The sequence below is a fragment of the Heterodontus francisci genome, chromosome 29, assembly GCF_036365525.1.
Source record: "Heterodontus francisci isolate sHetFra1 chromosome 29, sHetFra1.hap1, whole genome shotgun sequence".
NCBI classification, from domain to species: domain Eukaryota; kingdom Metazoa; phylum Chordata; class Chondrichthyes; order Heterodontiformes; family Heterodontidae; genus Heterodontus; species Heterodontus francisci.
In genome coordinates, this window is record NC_090399.1 from 65,053,007 (window position 1) to 65,075,002 (window position 21,996).

The window sequence follows — 21,996 nt, forward strand, 5'->3', positions numbered from 1 at the left end:
GTACAATACTGACCCTGGACAGCACAGATCCTCTGAGTGAGAGAAGTGGGAAGGAGGTGCGTCTCGCTGACCTCGGGGCGAAGGGATGATTAGATGATTATTGCTGATGCACAGCAGGGTAGGGAGGTGGTGAGGCGTGAGTGTCCCTGACCCTCGGGGAGGTGGAGGGGGCAAGTGTCCCTGATCCCTGGGAAGGGGGTGTGGAGGGGGCAAGTGCCCTCTCCACAGCTTACCTTTCTACCTACACCATCAGCAAACTTAGATGAAGAGACAAAGAGTAATATATCTAAGTCATTCATATAAATTGCAAATAACTGAAGCCCCAGCACTGATCCTTACGGCACTCCACTATTTACTGCCTGCCAACTTGAAAATGCCCCGTTTACTCCCACTCGTTGCTTCCTCTCTATTTACCAATCGTCTATCCATGCTAATATATTACCACCAACTCCACGAGCCCTTATCTTGCTAATTAACATAACAGCACTGTGGGTGTACCTACCCCAAATGGACTGCAGCAGTTCAAGAAGGCAGCTCACCACCACCTTTTTCAAAGGCAATTAGGGATGGGCAATAAATGCTGGCTGAGCCAGTGATGCCCACATCCCGTGAATGAATAATAAAAAGAAAAATCTAATACTGTCCTTAACTTCCTGAGTGAGTACGGATGGGTCTTTCTGACTGAGTTTTTGTTTACCAAAGAAATATATTTTTGTTGAACATTTTGAATCATTTCTTTAAAGGTTTAATTTATCACTATACGTTTAGTCTATTTACCCAATTTACCTTAGCCAGTTCTCCCCTCATGCTTACCTAATTGGCTTTAAGTTTAAGATTCTTGGGTGTGATTGAAGGTCAAAATTAACATGGAATTCAGTGGTGTTATGATCCCTGTGGATATTTTACAATTACATTGCTTATTAACCCTGCTTCATTACACAATACTAGATCTAAGATAACTTCATGTATTGCTGCAAGAAACGGTCCAGAAAACATTCTACAAAATCATCTTGTGGACCACTCCTGCCAATGTCATTGTCCCAGTCTATATGAAGATTAAAGTACCCTATAATTACATTTCCTTTGTTACAAGCTCCAATAATTTCTTCTTTAATGCCCTCTCCAACAGTACAACTGCTGTCAGAGGCCCTATCAACTACTCTCAGCAGTGTTTTCTGATTCTTGCTATTCCTTATTTCCACCCATACTGATTCTACTTCAGGCCAGATACTTTCGCACTAATGCCCTTATGTCATCCTTTACCATCAGGGCTACCTACCCCTCCTCCTTTTGCTATTCTGTCTGTCTTTCCGAAATATTGCATATCCTGAAATATTTATTTCCCAACCTTGATCACCATGTAACCACATCTCTGTAATGGTGATTAGACCTAAATCATGTACCTCTTTGTGCCACTAGTTCATCTATCTTATTGCAGATTCTTTGCACATTCAGATATAGAACCTCTAATCTCATTTTTTGCATCCATTCTCTTCAATGATCTTATTTGCCAATGTACAATTTCTGTTAAACTTGAGTATTCAAAACTCCAGTTTTGAGCAAGTTCTCCATACACGGTGAAGGATTCCTTCACATTTGCGAAAACCATATTGGACTTGCATATTGATAGCAATGCCTTGTCCATGTGCTCATTTGACATTGCTAGCCTATTCACCAATGTACCACTTAAGGAAGTCATAAATATTTGCGCTGCAGCACTATATCACGGCCATTGAGACCCGCCACCATTGCATGAACAGGTATTCATGGAACTTATGAACTCGGTAATTCACAGTTGAGCTCTGTTTTAACGACACCATGTATGTCCAAATAGATGGTGCTGCCATAGGATCCCCTCTAGGTCCAGCTCTCGCAAACATCTTTGTTGGGTTCCATGAGAAACGTGTCTAAGGGAATGACACATAACCTCCGACCTCTTGCATACTTCCGATATGTAGATGATACATCCGCTATATTTGAATCCGCAGCTGCAGGTAATAATTTCCTTGCATGTCCTAATGGGCTCCATCCTGCGCTCAAATTCACCATTGAAATGGAGCAGTCAAATGAGCTCCCTTTCCTTGACGTACTAGTTGAGAAATCTGCTAAGGGGTTCTCTACCCGTCTACTGCAAACCTACCTTTACCGGTCAATACAGTTCTTACAGTTCCATGCGCTATAAGATTGGCCCTATCAGCAACTTCGTAAAGAGGGCCAGAGTTGTTTCCTCACCATGCAAGATTGATGCTGAAATAGAGTAAACCAAAGACATCCTGGATGACAATGATCAGATTATTGCTCGCTGTATATCACGCAAACTTATGAACGGGCTTAAGGCCATCATTTCCAGCCCTGAAAAGTGCCCAGTCTACCTCAAATTATCCTGGAAGGGTAAGGTATCCCAAAATCTGAGCAACAGGTGAAGCAAGCTGTTCCACACTGCTACTCTGCAGTAGCAACGCGTGTGGTGTTCGCCACTAACAGGATGCAGCTGTCATGCCAAAAAGACGTTCTACAGTAATGGAGTGGATTTCAATGCCAGTGTGATACTAGGTATATTGGCTGTATCCCAAAAACAGCATGCCCCTTCTACTGTTCGCAATGGGCAAGGTATAAGCCGTACCCCAACCAGCCCGTGCTTGCAAAACTCAAAACACAGTGTCCAACATTAGATATGATACTGCATTTGGACAACACTTGCTAAATAATCCTCAGTGTGCTAAGAATTACAGTGACAACCAATTTAAGATTGGCAGTCGGGCTCGCAGTGTGGCACATTTGCGCTTACAGGAAACTACATATATGAATACACAGGGCCCTGCTCTTTGCAGACAGAAAGAACATGTACAAACATTGAAATAAAAACAAGAAATGCTGGAAATACTCAGCAGGTCTGGCAGCAGCTGTGGACAGAGAAGTAGAGTTAACATTTCAGGTCAGTGACCCTTCATCAGAACTGGCAGAGGCTAGAAACGCAATACATTTAAGGAAGAAAAGTGGGGGTGGGGCAAGAGATAACAAAAGAGGTGTTGATAGGACATGGTCACAGAGAAGAACTGACCAAGAGGTCATGGAGCAAAGGCAAATGGTATGTTAATGGTGTGGTGAAAGACAAAGCGTTAGCATAGATAGGGTGTTAATTGACAGAAAACTGAACAGCCTGGCCCCTAGCACAACCATGAAAAAAATGGGTAGGCACAGTAGAAACAAATTAATATAAAATAAAGACATAAAAACGAAAAAAATAAAAAAAGGACCTGTCATGCTCTAAAATTATTGAACTCAATATTCAGTCCGGCAGTCTGTAGTGTGCCTAATTGGTAAATGAAATGATGTTCCTCGAGCTTGCGTTGATGTTCACTGGAACACTGCAGCAATCCCAGGACAGAGATGTGAGCATGAGAGCAGGGGGGAGTGTTGAAATGGCCAGCGACCGGAAGCTCAGGGTCATGCTTTCGGACTGAGCGGAGGTGTTCCGCAAAGCAGTCATCCGGTCTGTGTTTGGTCTCCCCAATATAGAGGAGACCACATTGTGAGCAGCGAATACAGTATACTACACTGAAAGAAGTACAAGTAAATCGCTGTTTCACCTGAAAGGAGTGTTTGGGGACTTGGATAGTGAGGAGAGAGAAGGTAAATGGGCAGGTATTACACCTCCTGCGATTGCAGGGGAAGGTGGTGTGGGAAGGGGATGAGGTAGTGGGGGTAATGGAGGAGTGGACCAGGGTGTCGCAGATGGAATGAAATCTTCGGAAGGCTGACAGTGGAGGGGAAGATGCATTTGGTAGTGGTATCACGCTGGAGGTGGTGGAGGATGATCCTTTGGATGTGGAGGCTGGTGGGGTGGGAAGTGAGGACAAGGGGAACCCTGTCACGGTCCTGGGAGGGAGGGCAAGGGGTGAGGGTAGAGGTGGGAAATGGGCTGGACGTGGTTGAGGGCCCTGTCAACCACAGTTGGGGGGGGGGAAATCCTCGAATCCTCGGTTGAGGAAAAAGGAAGACATATCAGAAGCACTGTCATGGAAGGCTGCATCATCAGAGCAGATGCATCAGAGATGGAGAAACTGGGAGAATGAAATGGAGTCCTTACAGGAGGCAGGGTGTGAAGTGTAGTCGAGGTATCTGCGGTCACCTCCACACTGGGGAGACCAAACGCAGACTGGATGACCACTTTGCGGAACACCTCTGCTCAGTCCGAAAGCATGACTCAGAGCTTTCGGTTGCTGGCCATTTCCTGCTCTCAAACCCACATCTCTGTCCTGGGATTGCTGCAGTGTTCCAGTGAACATCAATGCAAGCCCGAGGAACAGCATCTCATTTACCGATTCGGCATATTACAGCCTGCTGAACTGAACAGTGAGTTCAATAATTTCAGAGTATGATGGGCCCCCCTTATTATTTTGTTATTTTTTCTTTTTTATGCATTTATTTTATTTTAGTTTGTTTCTACTGTACCTACCCACTGTTTTTTTCATGTTTGTGCTTGGGGCCAGGCTGTTCAGTTTTCTGTCAATTAACACCCTCTCTGTACTAACGCTTTGTCTTTTACCACACCATTAACATACCGTTTGCCTTTGCTCCATGACCGTCTAGTCAGTTATTCTCCGTGACTTTGTCCTATCAACGCCTTCTCTTTTGTTATCTCTTGCCCCGCCCCCACTTTTCTTGCTTAAAATCTATTACATTTCTAGCCTCTGCCAGTTCTGATGAAGGGTCAATGACCTGAAACGTTAACTCTGCTTCTGTCTCCACAGATGCTGCCAGACCTGCTGAGTATTTCCAGCATTTCTTGTTTTTTTTTTCAGATTTCCAGCACCTGCAGTATTTTGCTTTTATTATGTACAAACATTGCGCTTATCTCAGCTAAACAAAATAAGTGAAAGCCATTTGCTGGTTCATTCCTCAGGGCAATGCGTTGACCAGAGAGTGAAGCTGCCTGGTTAAAATTTCAAACAAAGCTTGGCAGTTAACTGTCAGTCACCGTTAATTGGTGCATTCTCCATGGCAACGCCTCTACCAATCAGAGTTCACTTGCCAACCAATCAGCACTCTCTTCTCATACAGTATAAACTTCTTGTTTTCCCTCACATTGGTATTCTTGCAGATTGTCCTGATGAGCGCAAGGTGAAAAGCTTCAATATGATGTCTCTATTTTCAGCAATACTCAAGTTCTGTACTATCAAACGACTATTCTGTTAAACTCTCTGTCCCATTCTTCTTGCCTTTACCCACAATGCTACACAGTTCCGATGCCTTGGCCTTTCTCTTTGGGTTTCTAAATCTCACTTCTCCTGAAACCTCCCCCCACGCTCACAGTTCACAACCTCAAGTTTTACGTGCTAGCTCACTCGAGTTTACATGCACTGTCCCTTCCTGTCACACCATGATTATCATTATCCTTATTGCTATCTTGCCTTGTCCTCTCATCTTCCCTCACTTGATCCCTTGCTCCACTATTTCGTTTAAAGCCCTTCCTACTGCTTTAGTTATACGACTCGCCAGAACACTGGTCCCAGCATAGTTCAGATGTAGACTGTCCCAACGGTACAGCTCCCACTTTCCCCAGTACTGGTGCCAGTGCCCCATAAATCAAAACCCATATCTCCCACACCAATCTTTGAGCCAAGCATTTAACTGTCAAATTTACTGTACTTCAATTTGTTTGTGGCTCAGATAATAATCCAGAGATAATTCCCTTTCAGGTTCTGCTTTTTTAAATAGGCCGTAGCTGCTCATACTAACTAAGCAGAACCTCTTTCCTAATCCTATCTATGTCATTGGTACGCACGTGGGCAACGAGACCTGGATCCTCCCCCTCCCACTGCAAGCTCCTCTCCAATCCAAAGCAACTGTCCCAAACCTTAGCACTGAGCAGGCAACACAGCCTTCTGGACTAGCACAGTGGAGAACAGTGTCGATCCTCCCCCCACCCCCCCCCCACACCAACTATACTGTCCGCTACCACCACTACATTGCTATTTACTACCCCCTGCTTGAATGGCTTCCTGCACCACAGTGCCGTGGTCAGTTTGCTTATCCCCTCTGCAGCCCTCGCCCCCATCCATACAAGTTCAAAGAACCTCAAAGAGGTTTCCAAAAAGTGGGGGGGGGGGGGGGGGGGGGGAGAGAAAGAGAGAGAACAGACAATGCAGAGGTGGTGAGGGTCCCTGATCCCCGGGAAAGACTGGGGGGGGGGGGGGGCTGGGAGAGAGGTCTCTGATCCCGGGGGTGGGGGGTCCCTGATCCCCGGGAAAAACTGGGTGGGGGGGAAGAGAGGGCAAGTCCCTGATCCCCAGATGGGGGGGGGGCGGGGAGAGAGGTCTCTGATCCTGGGGGTGGGGGGCCCCTGATCCCCGGGAAAGACTGGGGGGGGGGGGAGAGGGGAAGTCCCTGATCCCCAGATTGGGGGGGGGGGGGGGGCTGGGAGAGAGGTCTCTGATCCCGGGGGTGGGGGGTGGGGGTATCCTGATCCCCGGGGCGGGGGGTTCTGATACCCGGGGTAAAGTGCTGCTGCATGGACGCACCAAGCCCTAAAGGCCTGATCCCCGGGGTAAAATGCAGCTGCACATGAGACGCACCAGGCCTGATCCCCGGGGTAAGGTGTTGCCGCACACGGACTCACCGGAACAGCGATGACAACACTCTTCCCCCACTCCACATTCACATCCACGGCCGCCGCCGAACGGCTGCAGCAAGATGGCTGCGGCGGTCACGTGTGAGGGGCGGAGCGCCAGGATAGGCGGGGCCTGTTGTATGGGGCAACACAAAGGGGCGGGGATTCTGATGTCAGCGTTGGGGGCGCGGCCTCAGCTTGACAGTGTTGGGCGGAGTCGTCAGTAGTAACGACATCAGAGGGCGGGTCCAGCATCAGCAACTGCCGGCGGTAGGCGGGGCTCCCTCCGGGCGGGAGCGGTTTGGGGTGAGAGTCGGCGGCCGGCGGCCGGCCTCTGCCTCCCTGCTCTAGGTGAGGCAGGTATGAGGTACCGAACGGCTGTTCGAGCACCTGGCATTGAGCTGTCTCCCTCACCTCACTTCCCGGGCCCAGGCTCTTCTCTATGGCCGCAAGGCCAGAGTTAAAATCGGAGCTGCTACCGCCGCCATTTTGAGCTGCTGTCGGGCGGTCCTGATGTGCGCCGATGCAATTTTAACACGTCAGAGTGCAAATCCCGCCCCTTGGATGAATAAAACCCGCCGCGATTGGCCAGGGTAGCTCGGGGTCGAGTGGGACACCTGACTGCAAGCAGGCTGCTGATTGGTCATTGCTGAGTTTGGTTTGGTCTGGTCTGGGTGTGCATTGTGGCTTTGGCCTGGTGTGCTTCTGTTTGCTCTGTAGCTATTGTATGCCTTGATGCACCATACAGGCTCAGGGCTTTAAATGGGTGCTGTTTTGGGTACTTTAATTTGGCTGCATGAAGAGGAGGAGGAGGAAGAGCAGCAGCAGAGGCTGCGGGAGCAGCAGGCACAGCAGCGACTGCAGCAGGAGCAACTGCATCAGCGGAAGTTGGCTGCTCAAACTCGAGGAGTTGGTCCTCAGCGGCGGTCGCACACGAAGGAGACCACGCGGAGAAGGCTTTATCCAGCCAACAGGGTCTACAGGCCAAGAGTCACTTTCCTGGAACTATCTGAAGAGGAATGCTTGAAGAGGCTGCGCTTTTCGAGACAGGCTGTCAGCGACCTGTGCAACCTCCTGCAACAAGATTTGATGCCTGCTGGGCCAGGGGGCCATGCATTGCCTGTGGCAGTGAAAGTCACCACTGCCCTTAACTTCTTTGCCTCGGGCTCCTTTCAGGGTGCTACCGGTGACATTTCTCACATCAGTCAATCTGCGGTTCATAAATGCATCAAACAGGTCACCAATGCCCTCTTTGCCCGGGCAAATGACTACATCTGTTTCCCAATGGACACTAGCAGTCAGAATGAAAGGGCGGTGGGATTTGCAGCAGTGGCTGGTTTCCCTCGTGTGCAGGGAGTCATAGACTGCACACATATAGCCATCAAGGCACCTGACAATCAACCAGCTGCCTTCAACAGGAAAGGTTATTATTCTATCAATGTGCAGTTGGTTACTGATCACCACCACAGAATCATGCAGGTCTGTGCCCGGTTTCCAGGCAGTTGTCATGATGCCTTCATTCTGCACCAGTCAACCATTCCCCCGCTATTTCACTCATGCCAGAACTTCAAAGGTTGGCTGATAGGGGACAAGGACTACCCCCTCCATACATGGCTTATGACACCCCTCCCCAATCCCAGGACGCCTGCTGAGCTGAGATACAATGAGAGCCATGGGACCACCAGGCGGGTCATCAAGCACACAATTGGGCTCCTCAAGCAACGCTTCCGCTGCCTGGACAGGTCCGGGGGCCCATTGCAATATAGCCCACAGAGAGTCTCCCGCATTGTGGTTGTCTGCTGCATTCTGCACAACCTTGCTGTGCAAAGGGGGCTGCACTTGGAGGAAGAACTGCCTGAAGACCTCTCCTCATCTGATGACGAAGACCTGGATGAAAGTGAAGAAGGAATAGACGAGGGAGAGCAAAATCAACAGCTTTCAGCCAGTGAGGTCCGGAATCAGTTTATCGCCCAGTGCTTCGGTTGATCCACTCATTCCCTTCAAACTGGCTGAACCCACCCCCCTCCCCCACTTCACTAACAGTCCTTATTATCGCCTTTTCCAGTCCTTTCTTCTTCCATCCTCTGAATCAATGATCAGACGTGTGCTGTACAGACATTTCAGCTCAGTACCTGCTCTGAAACCAAACTGTGGACAAATTTGAAAAGTTTAAAAAGGTGACTTAGTTAATGGCTAACACAATAAAAAGCCTTGGCATTGTTTCTCAGCCGTGTCAACCCAGCGTGCTTTTCTTAAATGTATTTGAAACCACCCTGCCATTCCTACGAGCGGCTTGTCCAGGAGTTTCTGCACAGCCGGTGGAAGCTGAATCCTAGAAGCTGGGGGCCTAGCGGCAGGCTGCACATCTCCCTTGTTGCAAGGACGAATTGGCGTAGCAGGCACTACCACGGTCATTGGTTGAGGGGTTGGTGAAAGAGCAGATGGTGCTTTGATTGTGAGGTGGCAATGCTATTCACTTGCGGCTGGGACCCGTCACTCCCACTGATCTGCAGCAAATCAGCAATGCAGCTGAAGCTCTGATCCACATGGCCCACCAGCCTTTCCAAGGTCCAGAGGCCCAGAGAGTTTCAGCTTGCAGCAACTGGTCTGAGAGCCAGGTGGCAGTCTCTGTACAGGTAGTCACACTCCATGTCCCACATCAGGACACCACGCCAGTTGGATGTGGAATTGCCCATGCTCCCAGACATGGTGAGACAGCTCCCAGGCTGGCCTTCCAATACTTTGGACAATTACTGTGTGCAGAAATCAGCTTTTTTGCAGGCCGTGGCATTGACGTTGAAATTTCTCCTCAGTGTAGCTTAGAGCCAAGCTTGCTCTCTGGCAAGCTGTCTCCTGGGCTACTATTTCTGCTATTGCTGCTCCTGATCACTTGTGCTGTGGGGATCACCCAATGCACACCCCTCTAATTTGCTATCTGTTCCATCTGGGGTTCCAGTCTTTGCTGATTCCTGTGAAGGTTTCCTCTGACCTGCTCTAGTAACCACCATGGATAAAGCCATTTTAGATCTAGTATTGTGTAATGAGGCAGAGTTAATTCATAATCTCATAGTCAAAACATCCGCTGAGAAAAAGTGATCATAATATAATTGATTTCCATATTAACTATTAGAGCGACATACTCAAGTTCAAAACATGAATCTTAATCTTAAAGCCAATTACATTGGTATATGACGGGAGAGCAGGCTAATAGACTAAATGGTAAAGAGACTAAAAGTTTATGGTGGTAAAGAAACAGTCGGAAACATTGAAAGAAATGATTCAAAATTTTCAACAAAAATACCTTCCAGTTAAAAAACAAAAACCCATTGAGAAAGATCCATCTGTGTTTATTAGGGAGGTTAAGGATCATATTAGATTAAAAGAAAGGGCTTATAATGCTGTGAAGAATAGTAGTAAGCCTGAGGATTGGGAGCGCTTTAGAAACCAGCAAAGAGCAACCGGTTCTGGGGGAGGTGGGACTATTACAAATTGGACGGTCTACACCTGGGCCGGACTGGAACCAATGTCCTTGGGGGTGCTTTTGCTAACGCTGTTGGGGAGGGTTTAAACTAATGTGGCAGGGGGATGGGAACCAATTGAGGTCAGTTGACAGTAAGGAGGTAGTAACAAAAGCCTGTAAGGAACTAGATAATGAAGTCAGTGTGACTAAGGGGAAGAGCAGGCAAGGAGCAGATGATGAATATAAAGGGACTGGTGGTCTGAGGTGCATTTGTTTTAATGCAAGAAGTGTAGTAGGTAAGGCAGATGAACTTAGGGCTTGGATTAGTACCTGGGAGTATGATGTTATTGCTATTACTGAGACTTGGTTGAGGGAAGGGCATGATTGGCAACTAAATATCCCAGGATATCGATGCTTCAGGCGGGATAGAGAGGGAGGTAAAAGGGGTGGAGGAGTTGCATTACTGGTCAAAGAGGATATCACAGCTGTGCTGAAGGAGGGCACTATGGAGGACTCGAGCAGTGAGGCAATATGGACAGAACTCAGAAATGGGAAGGGTGCGGTAACAATGTTGGGGCTGTACTACAGGCCTCCCAACAGCGAGCGTGAGATAGAGGTACAAATATGTAAACAGATTATGGAAAGATGTAGGAGCAACAGGGTGGTGGTGATAGGAGATTTTAATTTTCCCAACATTGACTGGGATTCGCTTAGTGTTAGAGGTCCAGATGGAGCAGAATTTGTAAGGAGCATCCAGGAGGGTTTTCTAGAGCAGTATGTAAATAGTCCAACTCGGGAAGGGGCCATACTGGACCTGGTGTTGGGGAATGAGCCCGGCCAGGTTGTTGAAGTTTCAGTAGGGGACTACTTTGGGAATAGTGATCACAATTCCGTAAGCTTTAAAATACTCATGGACAAAGACGAGAGTGGTCCAAAAGGGAGAGTGCTAAATTGGGGGAAGGCCAACTACACCAAAATTCGGCAGGAGCTGGGAAATGTAGATTGGGAGCAGCTGTTTGAAGGTAAATCCACATGTGATATGTGGGAGGCTTTTAAAGAGAGGTTGATTAGCGTGCAGGAGAGACGTGTTCCTGTGAAAATGAGGGATAGAAATGGCAAGATTAGGGAACCATGGATGACAGGTGAAATTGTGAGACTAGCTAAGAGGAAAAAGGAAGCATACATAAGGTCTAGGCGGCTGATGAAAGACGAAGCTTTGAAAGAATATCGGGAATGTAGGACCAATCTGAAACGAGGAATTAAGAGGGCTAAAAGGGGTCATGAAATATCTTTAGCAAACAGGGTTAAGGAAAATCCCAAAGCCTTTTATTCATATATAAGGAGAAAGAGGGTAACTAGAGAAAGGATTGGCCCACTAAAGGACAAAGGAGGAATGTTATGCTTGGACTCAGAGAAAATGGGTGAGATTCTAAACGAGTACTTTGCATCGGTATTCACCGAGGAGAGGGACATGACGGATGTTGAGGTTAGGAACAGATGTTTGATTACTCTAGGTCAAGTCGGCATAAGGAGGGAGGAAGTGTTGGGTATTCTAAAGGGCATTAAGGTGGACAAGTCCCCAGGTCCGGATGGGATCTATCCCAGGTTACTGAGGGAAGCGAGAGAGGAAATAGCTGGGGCCTTAACAGATATCTTTGCAGCATCCTTAAACACGGGTGAGGTCCCGGAGGACTGGAGAATTGCTAATGTTGTCCCCTTGTTTAAGAAGGGTAGCAGGGATAATCCAGGTAATTATAGACCGGTGAGCCTGACGTCAGTGGTAGGGAAGCTGCTGGAGAAGATACTGAGGGATAGGATCTATTCCCATTTGGAAGAAAATGGGCTCATCAGTGATAGGCAACATGGTTTTGTGCAGGGAAGGTCATGTCTTACCAACTTAATAGAATTCTTTGAGGAAGTGACAAAGTTGATTGATGAGGGAAGGGCTGTCGATGTCATATACATGGACTTCAGTAAGGCGTTTGATAAGGTTCCCCATGGCAGGCTGATGGAGAAAGTGAAGGCGCTTGGGGTCCAAGGTGTACTAGCTAGATGGATAAAGAACTGGCTGGGCAACAGGAGACAGAGAGTAGCAGTAGAAGGGAGTTTCTCAAAATGGAGACGTGTGACCAGTGGTGTTCCACAGGGATCCGTGCTGGGACCACTGTTGTTTGTGATATACATTAATGATTTGGAGGAAAGTATAGGTGGACTGATTAGCAAATTTGCAGACGACACTAAGATTGGTGGAGTAGCAGATAGTGAAGGGGACTGTCAGAGAATACAGCAGAATATAGATAGATTGGAGAGTTGGGCAGAGAAATGGCAGATGGAGTTCAATCAGGGCAAATGCGAGGTGATGCATTTTGGAAGATCCAATTCAAGAGTGAACTATACAGTAAATGGAAAAGTCCTGGGGAAAATTGATGTCCAGAGAGATTTGGGTGTTCAGGTCCACTGTTCCCTGAAGGTGGCAACGCAGGTAAATAGAGTGGTCAAGAAGGCATACGGCATGCTTTCCTTCATCGGACGGGGCATTGAGTACAAGAGTTGGCAGGTCATGTTACAGTTGTATAGGACTTTGGTTCGGCCACATTTGGAATACTGCGTACAGTTCTGGTCGCCACATTATCAAAAGGATGTGGATGCTTTGGAGAGGGTGCAGAGGAGGTTCACCAGGATGTTGCCTGGTATGGAGGGCGCTAGCTATGAAGAGAGGTTGAGCAGATTAGGATTATTTTCATTAGAAAGACGGAGGTTGAGGGGGGACCTGATTGAGGTGTACAAAATCATGAGAGGTATAGACAGGGTGGATAGCAAGAGGCTTTTTCCCAGAGTGGGGGTTTCAATTACTAGAGGACACGAGTTCAAAGTGAAAGGGGAAAAGTTTAGGGGGGATATGCGTGGAAAGTTCTTTACGCAGAGGGTGGTGGGCACCTGGAACGCATTGCCAGCGGAGGTGGTAGATGCGGGCACGATGGAGTCTTTTAAGATGTATCTAGACAGATACATGAATGGGCAGGAAGAAAAGAGATACAGAACCTTAGAAAATAGGCGACATGTTTAGAGAGAGGATCTGGATCGGCGCAGGCTTGGAGGGCCGAAGGGCCTGTTCCTGTGCTGTAATTATCTTTGTTCTTTGTTCTTTGTTTAAAAAGTTGATGATAAGGGAAAAAGTAGAATATGAGAGTAAATTTGCCAGGAATACAAAATCAGATTGTAAGTATATAAAAAGGAGAGTCGCTAAAGTAACCGTTGGTCCCATAGAGACAGGGACAGGAAAAATTATGCAGAATGAGGAAATGGCAGAGACCTTGAACAAATACTTTGTCTTCACCGTAGAACACAGAAATGACATACCAGGAATAGTGGGTAACCAAAGGGCTAATATGAGTGAGAAACTTAAGGTAATTAATATGAGTGGAGAAAAAGTACTGAATAACCTTAAGGGACTAAAATCTGACAAATCCTCACAACCTCATGGCCTACATCATAGAGTTCTAAAAGAGATAGCTGCAGAGATAGTGGATGCGCTGGTTATGTTTTTCCAAAATTCCCTAGACTCTAGAACAGTCCCGGTGGATTGGAAGTTCACAAATGTAACACCGCTATTCAGGAAAGGCTGAAAAGAGAAAACAGGGAACTACAGACCAGTTAGTCTGACATCAGTCATCAGAAAAATGCTGGAATCTATTATTAAGTAAGTCTTAACAATGCACTGAGAAAATCATAGTATGAGCAGCTGAAGTCAACATGGTGTTCCGAAAGCGAAATTGTGTTTGACAAATTTATTCGAGTTTTTTGAGGATGTAACTAGTTGGGTAGATAAAGGGGAACCAGCAGTTGTAGTATACTTGGATTTCCAAAAGGCATTCGCTAAGATGCCACATAAAAGACGAATGCGCATTTGGGGGGTAATATATTAGCATGGATAGAGGATTAGTTAACAGACAGGAAGCAAAAAGTAGGGTAAAAGGGGTATTTTCAAGTTGACATGCAGTAACTTGTGGAGTGCTGGGGCCTTAGCTATTTACACTCTATATACTTGGATGAAGAGACCAAGAGAAATGTATCTAAGTTTGCTGTTGATACAAAGCTAGGTGGAAATGTTAGCTGTGAGGAGGACACAAAGAGGCTGAAAAGAGATAGAGACAGGTTAAGTGAGTGGGCAACAAGGTGGCAGATGGAGTAAATGTGAAGAAGTGTGAGGTTATTCACTTTTGTAGTAAGAATAGCAAAGCAGAATATTTTTGAAAGGGCAGAAAGCTTTTAAATGTTGAAGTTCAGAGGGCCTTGGGTGTATTTGTAAAAGGAAAACAAAGTTAGCATGCAGATACAGCAAGCAATTAAGATAAAATGGTATGTTAGCCTTTATCGCAAAGGGATTGGAACACAAGAATAAGGAAGTATTGCTACAATTGTACAGGGCTTTGGTGAGTACACCTGGAGTACTGTGTGCAGTTTTGGTCTCCGTATTGAGGGAAAGATATACTTACATTGGAGTTGGTACAGCAAAGGTTCACTAGATTGATCCTTAGGATAAGAGGGTTGTCCTATGATGAGCGTCTGAGTAAATTGGGCCTATTCTCTCTGGAGTTTAGAAGATTGAGAGATTATCTCATTGAAGCATACAAGATTCTACAGGGGCTTGACAGGATAGACATAAAGATTGTGTCACAAAGATTGGGAAATCTAGAACACAAGGGCACAGTGTCAGGAAAAGGGATTGCTTATTTAGGACTGATGAGCATAAGAAATTTCTTCACGCAGATCATGGTGATTCTTTGGAATTGTCTACCTCAGTGCATTGTGGTGCTCCATTGTTGAGTGTATTTCAGGCTGAAATAGGCAGATTTTTGATTTTTCAGAGAATCAAGGGATATGGGGAGCGGGTGAGGCAGAATATCAGTCATGATCATATTGAATGGCAGATCAGGCTCGAGGGGCCATTTCGTTTACTCCTGCTCCTATTTCTTATGATCTGAATCACAGCATTATGTGCCAGTTGAGTTTTTGGCCAATGGTGACCCCCCCCCCCCCACCAGGATGTTGATGGTGGGGGATTCAATGATAATGATGCCATGGAATGTCCAGATAAGGGTGGTTAGATTCTCTCTTGTTGGAGATGGTCATTGCCTGGCACTTGTGTGCTGCAAATATTACTTGACACTTATCAGCCCAAGCCTGAATCTTGTCCAGGTCTTGCTGCATGTGTTAAATTGTGAATGGAACTAAGTACTGCATTCATCAGCGAACATTCCCATTTCTGACCTTATGACGGAGGAAAGGTCATTGATGAAGCAGCTGAAGACGATAGGGCCTAGGACACTACCTTGAGGAACTCCTGCAGTGATGTCCTGGGACTGAGATGAGTGGCCTTCAACAACCATAACCATCTTCCTTTGTGCTAGGTATGAATCCAACCACCACCACATCCACCCCCGCTCCCCAGCCCCCCACAAACCCCATTCACTACAGTTTTACTAGGGCTTCTTGATGTCAAGGACAGTCACTGACCTCGCCTCTGGAATTCAGCTCTTTGAAGTAAGGCTGTAATGAGCTGAGTGGTCCTGGTAGAACCTAAACTGAGCATCAGTGAGCAGGTTATTAATGAATAAGTGCCATTTGAAAGCACTGTTGACTGCTCCTTCCATCACTGTGCTGATGATTGAGTGTCTGTCAACACATGCTGGGCTCTGCCATGGTTGAGGATGGAGATGTTGATCGAGCTGCCTCCTCCTGCAAGCTGCTTAATTGTTCATCTCCATTTGCAACTGGATGTGGCAGGGTTACATGAGTTTGATCTGATTTGTTGGTTCTGAGTTTACTTAGCTCTGTCTATTACAAGCTGCTTCTGTTGTTTAGCACGCACGCAGTCCTGTGTTGTATCTTTCCTAGGTTGGCCGCATATTCCGGATGCTGCTCCTGGCATGCTATTCTACGCTCCTGTAGCCAGCTCGATTTTCCAGTAATGTTGTTCAAAGTATAGTGTGAGATGAATGGAGAGCACAAAGGAATGATTAGCATGGATGCCACCGAGCACACCACAGTAACAAATTACAGCACATTATTGAGGCAGAAACTACTAACAATGGAAGTGAAGCCCACAATCGCTTAACTCTGTGAAGACATTTCTCCTGATTTCTGTTCTCAATCTCATACATTTAATCTCGTATCTTTGGCCCCTGATTCTTAATCCCTCAGCTACTGGAAACACTCTGTTTCTATCTAGCATTAAAATAAAAGTAAAATACTGCAGATGCTGCAAATCTGAAATAAAAACAGAAAGTGCTGGAATAACTCAGCAGGTCAGGCAGTATCTCTGAAGAGAGAAACAGTTAACGTTTCAGGTCTGTGACCTTTCATCAGAACTGGCAACAGTTAGAAAAGAATTAGGTTTTAAGCAAGTGAAGGATGCAGCTCTAACAACACTCAAGAAGCTCAACACCATCCAGGACAAAGCAGCCCAAATGATTGGTACCCCATCCACAAACATTCACTCCCTTGACCACCATCGCACAGTGGCACCAGAGTGTTCCAACTACAAAAGGCACTACAGCAACTCACCAAGGCTCCTTTGACAGCACCTTCCAAACCCGCGACCTCTACCATCTAGAAGGACAAGGCAGCAGATGCATGGGAACAACACCACCTGCAAGTTCCCCTCCAGGGCACACACCGTCCTGACTTGGAACTGTATCATCATTCCTTTGCTATCAAAATCCTGGAGCTCCCTTCCTAACAGCATTATGGGTGTACCTACATCCCAAGGACTGCAGTGGTTCAAGAAGGCAGCTCACCACCACCTTCTCAAGGCAATTAGGGATAGTCAATAAATGCTGGCCAAGCCAGCGACGCCCACATCCCATGAACGAATTTTTTTTTTAAATGTGCCTGTGGATCATTGCTGATGCCATTCTTCATGACCTCCAGTGCAAAACCTCTGGTGTCGACCCTGTAACCACTTCTACTGCAACCATTCAAAGAAAGGATTGATTCCAATTTTAAGCCCCTCTGAAAACTGACACTATTTGAAAACATAACTTGAAAACTATGTTGTAACTTCATGAATGGATACTTAATTGGTCTCGACAAAACAACATTTGCTGGCCTTTATATCTAGAGGACTAGATTACAAGGGGGTAAAAGTCATGCTGCAGTGTGATGAGACTGCATCTGGATTACTGTGAGTCATTCTGGGCACGGCACCTTATGCAGGATATATTGGTCTTGGAGGGAGTTATGAGGAGAGATTACATAAACCTGGGTTGTATTCCCTGAAATTTATAAGGTTAAATGGTGCTTAAATTGAAGTTTTCAAGATATTAAGGGGAACTGATAGGGTAGATAGACCGAAACTACTTCCACTGGTTAGGGAGTCTAGGACCAGGGGGCATAGTCTAAAGTTTAGAGCCAGACCTTTCAGGAGTGAAATTCGGAAACGCTTCACGCAAAGAGTGGTAGAAGCTTGGAAATCTCCAGCAAATAATTGTAACTTTTAAAACTGAGATTGGTGGATTTTTGTTAACCAAAGGTATTAAGGATATGGGGCAAAGATGGAGTTAGGTCACAGATCTGCCATGAGCTCATTGAATGGCAGAAAAGGTTTGAGGAGCTAAATGTCCTACTCCTGTTCCTATGTTCCTATTTTAAAAGTGCCAAAGTATCAAAATAGGCAATGGAGGAAGAGGTGTGTAACACTCTGAGCAGCACTCTTCTACCCCTGAAGGATCGATAACTGAAACTGTAACACTGTTTTGGCTCAGAGACTACAGGACTCCCAGCCTTCACTGCTATTTCACATTCCAGGCCTTTGGCATTTCATTTTATTTTCATCTCTGGTATTAACGATGTGTTATTCCCATCCAATGGAATAGCTAACTCTCTTTCCCTGCTGTTTGCCATTTTACCCATGCACTTCAATGACACTGAGGCGAAACTTGACCAGAGGATCAGGCCCTTGATGTTCATTTGCAATACAATTGAATGAACTATTAACAGGTTTACAGCTAATCATATTATTGCACCACCCTGATTTTATTGAGTCTAGGTGCATAGAATCGTAGAATGATATGGTACAGAAGGAAGCTATTCGGCCCATTGTGCCTGTGCAGCTCTTTAGAAGTGCCACCCATTAATCCTATTCCATTGCTTGTTCTCCATAGCCCTGTGGTTTCTTTTTCTTCAAGTATTTATCCAATTCCCTTTTGAAAGTTACTATTGAATCTGCTTCCATCACCCTTTCAGGCAGTGCATCCCAGACTACAGCAACACTCTCTCACCCTGGCCATTCCCTCAGTACGACCCTCATCTGCACTCTCGTAAGTCCAAGAGAAGCGGACTTAAAAGGATGTGGCAGACAACTGAGTGAACTATCCACTGCCAGATCTGGCTGGACCACATACAGCACGATCGGCTTCTGCTCTCGTCTGCTGAACCATCCTGGAATGCATAGATAACCCCTGCCTTCTTTCCTCTACTTCCCAAACCATCGTCTTAAACCCTTCTCCCCGTCTCCTCTACCCACAACTCCAACAATTGTGCACAGTTCATGGAGTTCTTTGCCACTAAGATCAAGACCATCTGATCAGCGGCCTCTGCCACTTCCCTGCCTTCCCCAAGCTCACTGGGCCAAACTTCCTCTAAGGTTCCCAACGTCACTCGCATCTTTCTCTAGTTTCTTTCTCCTCATGCACTGTCTGAGCTCATTTTATCCATGAGACCTACCTCCTGCACACTCAACCCTACTCCCATTAAACTTTTGAACACCTAACCTCTTTTCCTAGCCCCCATGTTAGCTGATATTATAAATGGTTCTCTCGTTAGGGACTGTCCCCCTCTTTCAAATCTGTTGTCATCCTCCTCTCCTCAAAAAACAATCCTTGTCCCTGTAATATTACTTGTCCCTTGGTGCGTGATCTGTTGTTAAGACTCAGGATTACAAGTAATATCCAAAATAAAGGTGGGGTTTTATTATAACTGAACTGGAACATACATACATACACAAGTAGTAACTGCACGAGCACATCTAAAGAACTCTTAATATGTCAGGCTCGATCCACAACTCCCTGGTCACGTGTGACTCAACATCACTTCTTCTGATGATCTGCACTTGCAATCCTTAAGGTAGTTTGATCTTAAAGTAATCCCTTCTTAAGGTCATTCCACAACAGGCCCCTCTGTCCTTGCAAGCTACTGCCCCATCTCCAACCTCCCTTTCAATAATAGGTGTACTCTGCAGATTACCTAACAATGGAAGGGAGGTGGAGGAAGAAATATGCAGACAAATTAGGAAATAGATTTTGAAAAACACAGAATAATAATCCATGCAGGATTTCAGCTATTCTGACATTAATTGGACAGAAGAGGTAAGTAAAGAGAATAAGGGAATGGAATTCCGACAATGTGTACAGGACTCCTTTCTAACCCAATATGTAAAAAGGTCAACAAGGGAAGATTTGCTATTGAATCTATTAATGGAGAATGAACTAGAACAGATAAGAGAAGTAAAAGTAGGGGAACATCTGGGTAATACCATAATATAATACGCTTTAAGATGATAATATAGGACATAAGTATGATGAAAACCAGGTTAATAGATAGTTGAAAAGCTGATTTTGAGGGGCTGAGAACAGAACTTGGGAAAATATAATGCGAAGCAGAACTGGCAAATAATGATGTAGAAAAACAATGGATTACATTTAAAACTGTGTCCAACAGAGTGCAGGAAAAATATATTCCGTTAAAAGGAAAGAACAGACGAGACACGAATGTGACTCCATGGATGAATAAAGATAAAAGGGAATAATTGAGGGTTTGGAAAGAGGCATACATTAAATACATAAACAGCAGAGGAGTGCATGATAAGAGGGAATATGAAGAGATTCGGAAAGAAGTCAACAAAAACACAATTAGAAGGCAAAGAGGAACTATGAAGCTAAATTACCAAGAAACATAAAATAGTAAAATATTTTACAGGCACCTCAATAAAAAAGGAAGGCTGGGTTGGGAATAGGGCCATTAAGGGATAGACATGATAATACCTCAGGGAACAATAGAGAGATGCACAAATATTAAATTATTTCACTTTGGTGTTTACCAGGAAGATAGAACAGGTTGACATGATATTGAATGATGAAATGAGTAATGAGATACATACATTTAAAATAGAAACGGCAATGTAATAAATACACTAATCAAACTCAAAGAAGTTAAAAACCCTTGGTCCGGATAAAAATAGACTTGCATATATATTGTGCTTTTCAAGACCACCGGACATTTCAAAGTGCTTTACAGCCAATGAAATACTTTTGAAGTGTAATCACAGATGTAGGAAGTGCAGCAACCAGTAGGCCCACAGCAAACTCCGACAAACAGCAATGTGATAATGACCAGATAATCTGTTTTTGAAATGTTAATTGAGAGATAAATATTGGCTAGAACACCAGAGATAGCTCCCCTGCTCTTCTTCACGAGACTGCTATGGGATCTTTTACATCCACCCTCGCAAGCAGATGGGGCCTTGGTTTAACATCTCTTCCAAAGGATGAAACCTCCAACTGGAATGTCACTTGACTTTTGTGCATAAGCCCTGGAGTGGATCTTGAACTCAGAATCTTATGGCGTAGAGACAAGAGTGCCATCAACTGAGCCACAGCTGACACTAGGCATCGATTTCATCCACGCATTTTAAAAGAATCTAGGGAAGAGATAGCAGAGGCATTATTACACATATTTAACAATTCATTAGAAAAAGATGTAGTGCCAGAAGACCGGTGGATAGCTAACGTAGTACCTATATTTAAGAAGGGAGACAAGGAATTATAGACCAGTCAGCTTGACATCAGTGGTAGGAAAAGTAATGGGATCCCTACTGAAGGAGAGAATAGAAAAACAGCAAGAAATGAAAAATGTAATAATGAATAGTCAGCTGGATTTCAAAAGGAAAAAGCTTGACCCACCTTACTGAATTATTTGCAGAGGTAACAGGGAGAGTAGATATTGGTAATGCAGTAGATGCAACTTAACAGGATTTTCAAAAGGCCTTCAATAAGGTGCCCTGTAATAGACTAATGAATGAGGTCTGAGAATGTGGAATTAGGGGACAAGTGGCAGAATGGATTCAAGATAGGAAGCAGAGATTGAATGTAATGGGTAGTTATTTAGAGTGGCAGAAGGTGGGAAGTGGTGTTCCACAGGATCAGTGCTGGGACCACTGCTGTTTACAATTTACATTAATGATTTGGACTTTGAAATCAAAAACATAATTTCTGAATTAGCAGATGACACCAAATTTGCAGGTTAGTCAATACTGAGGAGGACTGCAACAAATTACAGGAGGACATTAATAAACTTGTAGAATAGGCAAATAATTGGCAAATGAAGTTCAACACAGATAAATATGGGGTAGTACATTTTGGTAGGAAGAATAGAGAGGCCACTTATTACTTGGAAGGTGCAAGTCCAGGTGGGCTAGCAGAACAATGGTATCTCGGAGCACAAATACACCAATTGAAAGTTGTGCCACAGGTTAGCAAAGCCATAAAAAAGCAAACCAAGCACTATGCTTTATTTCTAGAGAGATGGAATTGAAAAGTAGGGAGGTTATACTAAACCTGTATCAAACCTTGGTTAGACCACACTTAGAGTACTGGTGCAATTCTGGTCGCCATATTATAAAAAGGATACAGAGACACTGGAGAGGGTGCTTGGAAGATTTACAAGGATGATACCAGAAATGCAAGGGTGTACGTATCAGGAAAGGATAAACAGGTAGGTGTGGAAAGAGATGCAGTGGTTTTTGTCAAGGTTCATCCCAAGCAGCTCTGTAACACAGGAGTCTGTGCTCTACGGGCTGTTCCCAGGGACGCACACCGAGACAAACATCAACTGCTGCTGGAGGACTATCAATTCGGTGAAAGAC

General features: G+C 45.3%; 1 protein-coding gene and 1 pseudogene across 1 annotated transcript in view; one reads left to right on the forward strand and one right to left on the reverse strand.

Annotated features, from left to right (window-relative positions):
- LOC137345893 (zinc finger protein ZFP2-like) overlaps positions 1-7,260 on the reverse strand; it is a 68,592-nt gene extending 61,332 nt beyond the window's left edge. The window contains exons 1-2 of the mRNA XM_068009138.1: positions 7,231-7,260; positions 7,028-7,123 (exon numbers count right to left, since the gene is read on the reverse strand). Coding sequence (XP_067865239.1) covers positions 7,028-7,123; positions 7,231-7,260 — 126 coding nt within the window. The remainder of the gene's footprint in view (positions 1-7,027; positions 7,124-7,230) is intronic.
- Positions 6,876-8,690, forward strand: LOC137345662 (putative nuclease HARBI1 pseudogene; annotated as a pseudogene).
- Positions 8,691-21,996: the final 13,306 nt, after the last annotated feature.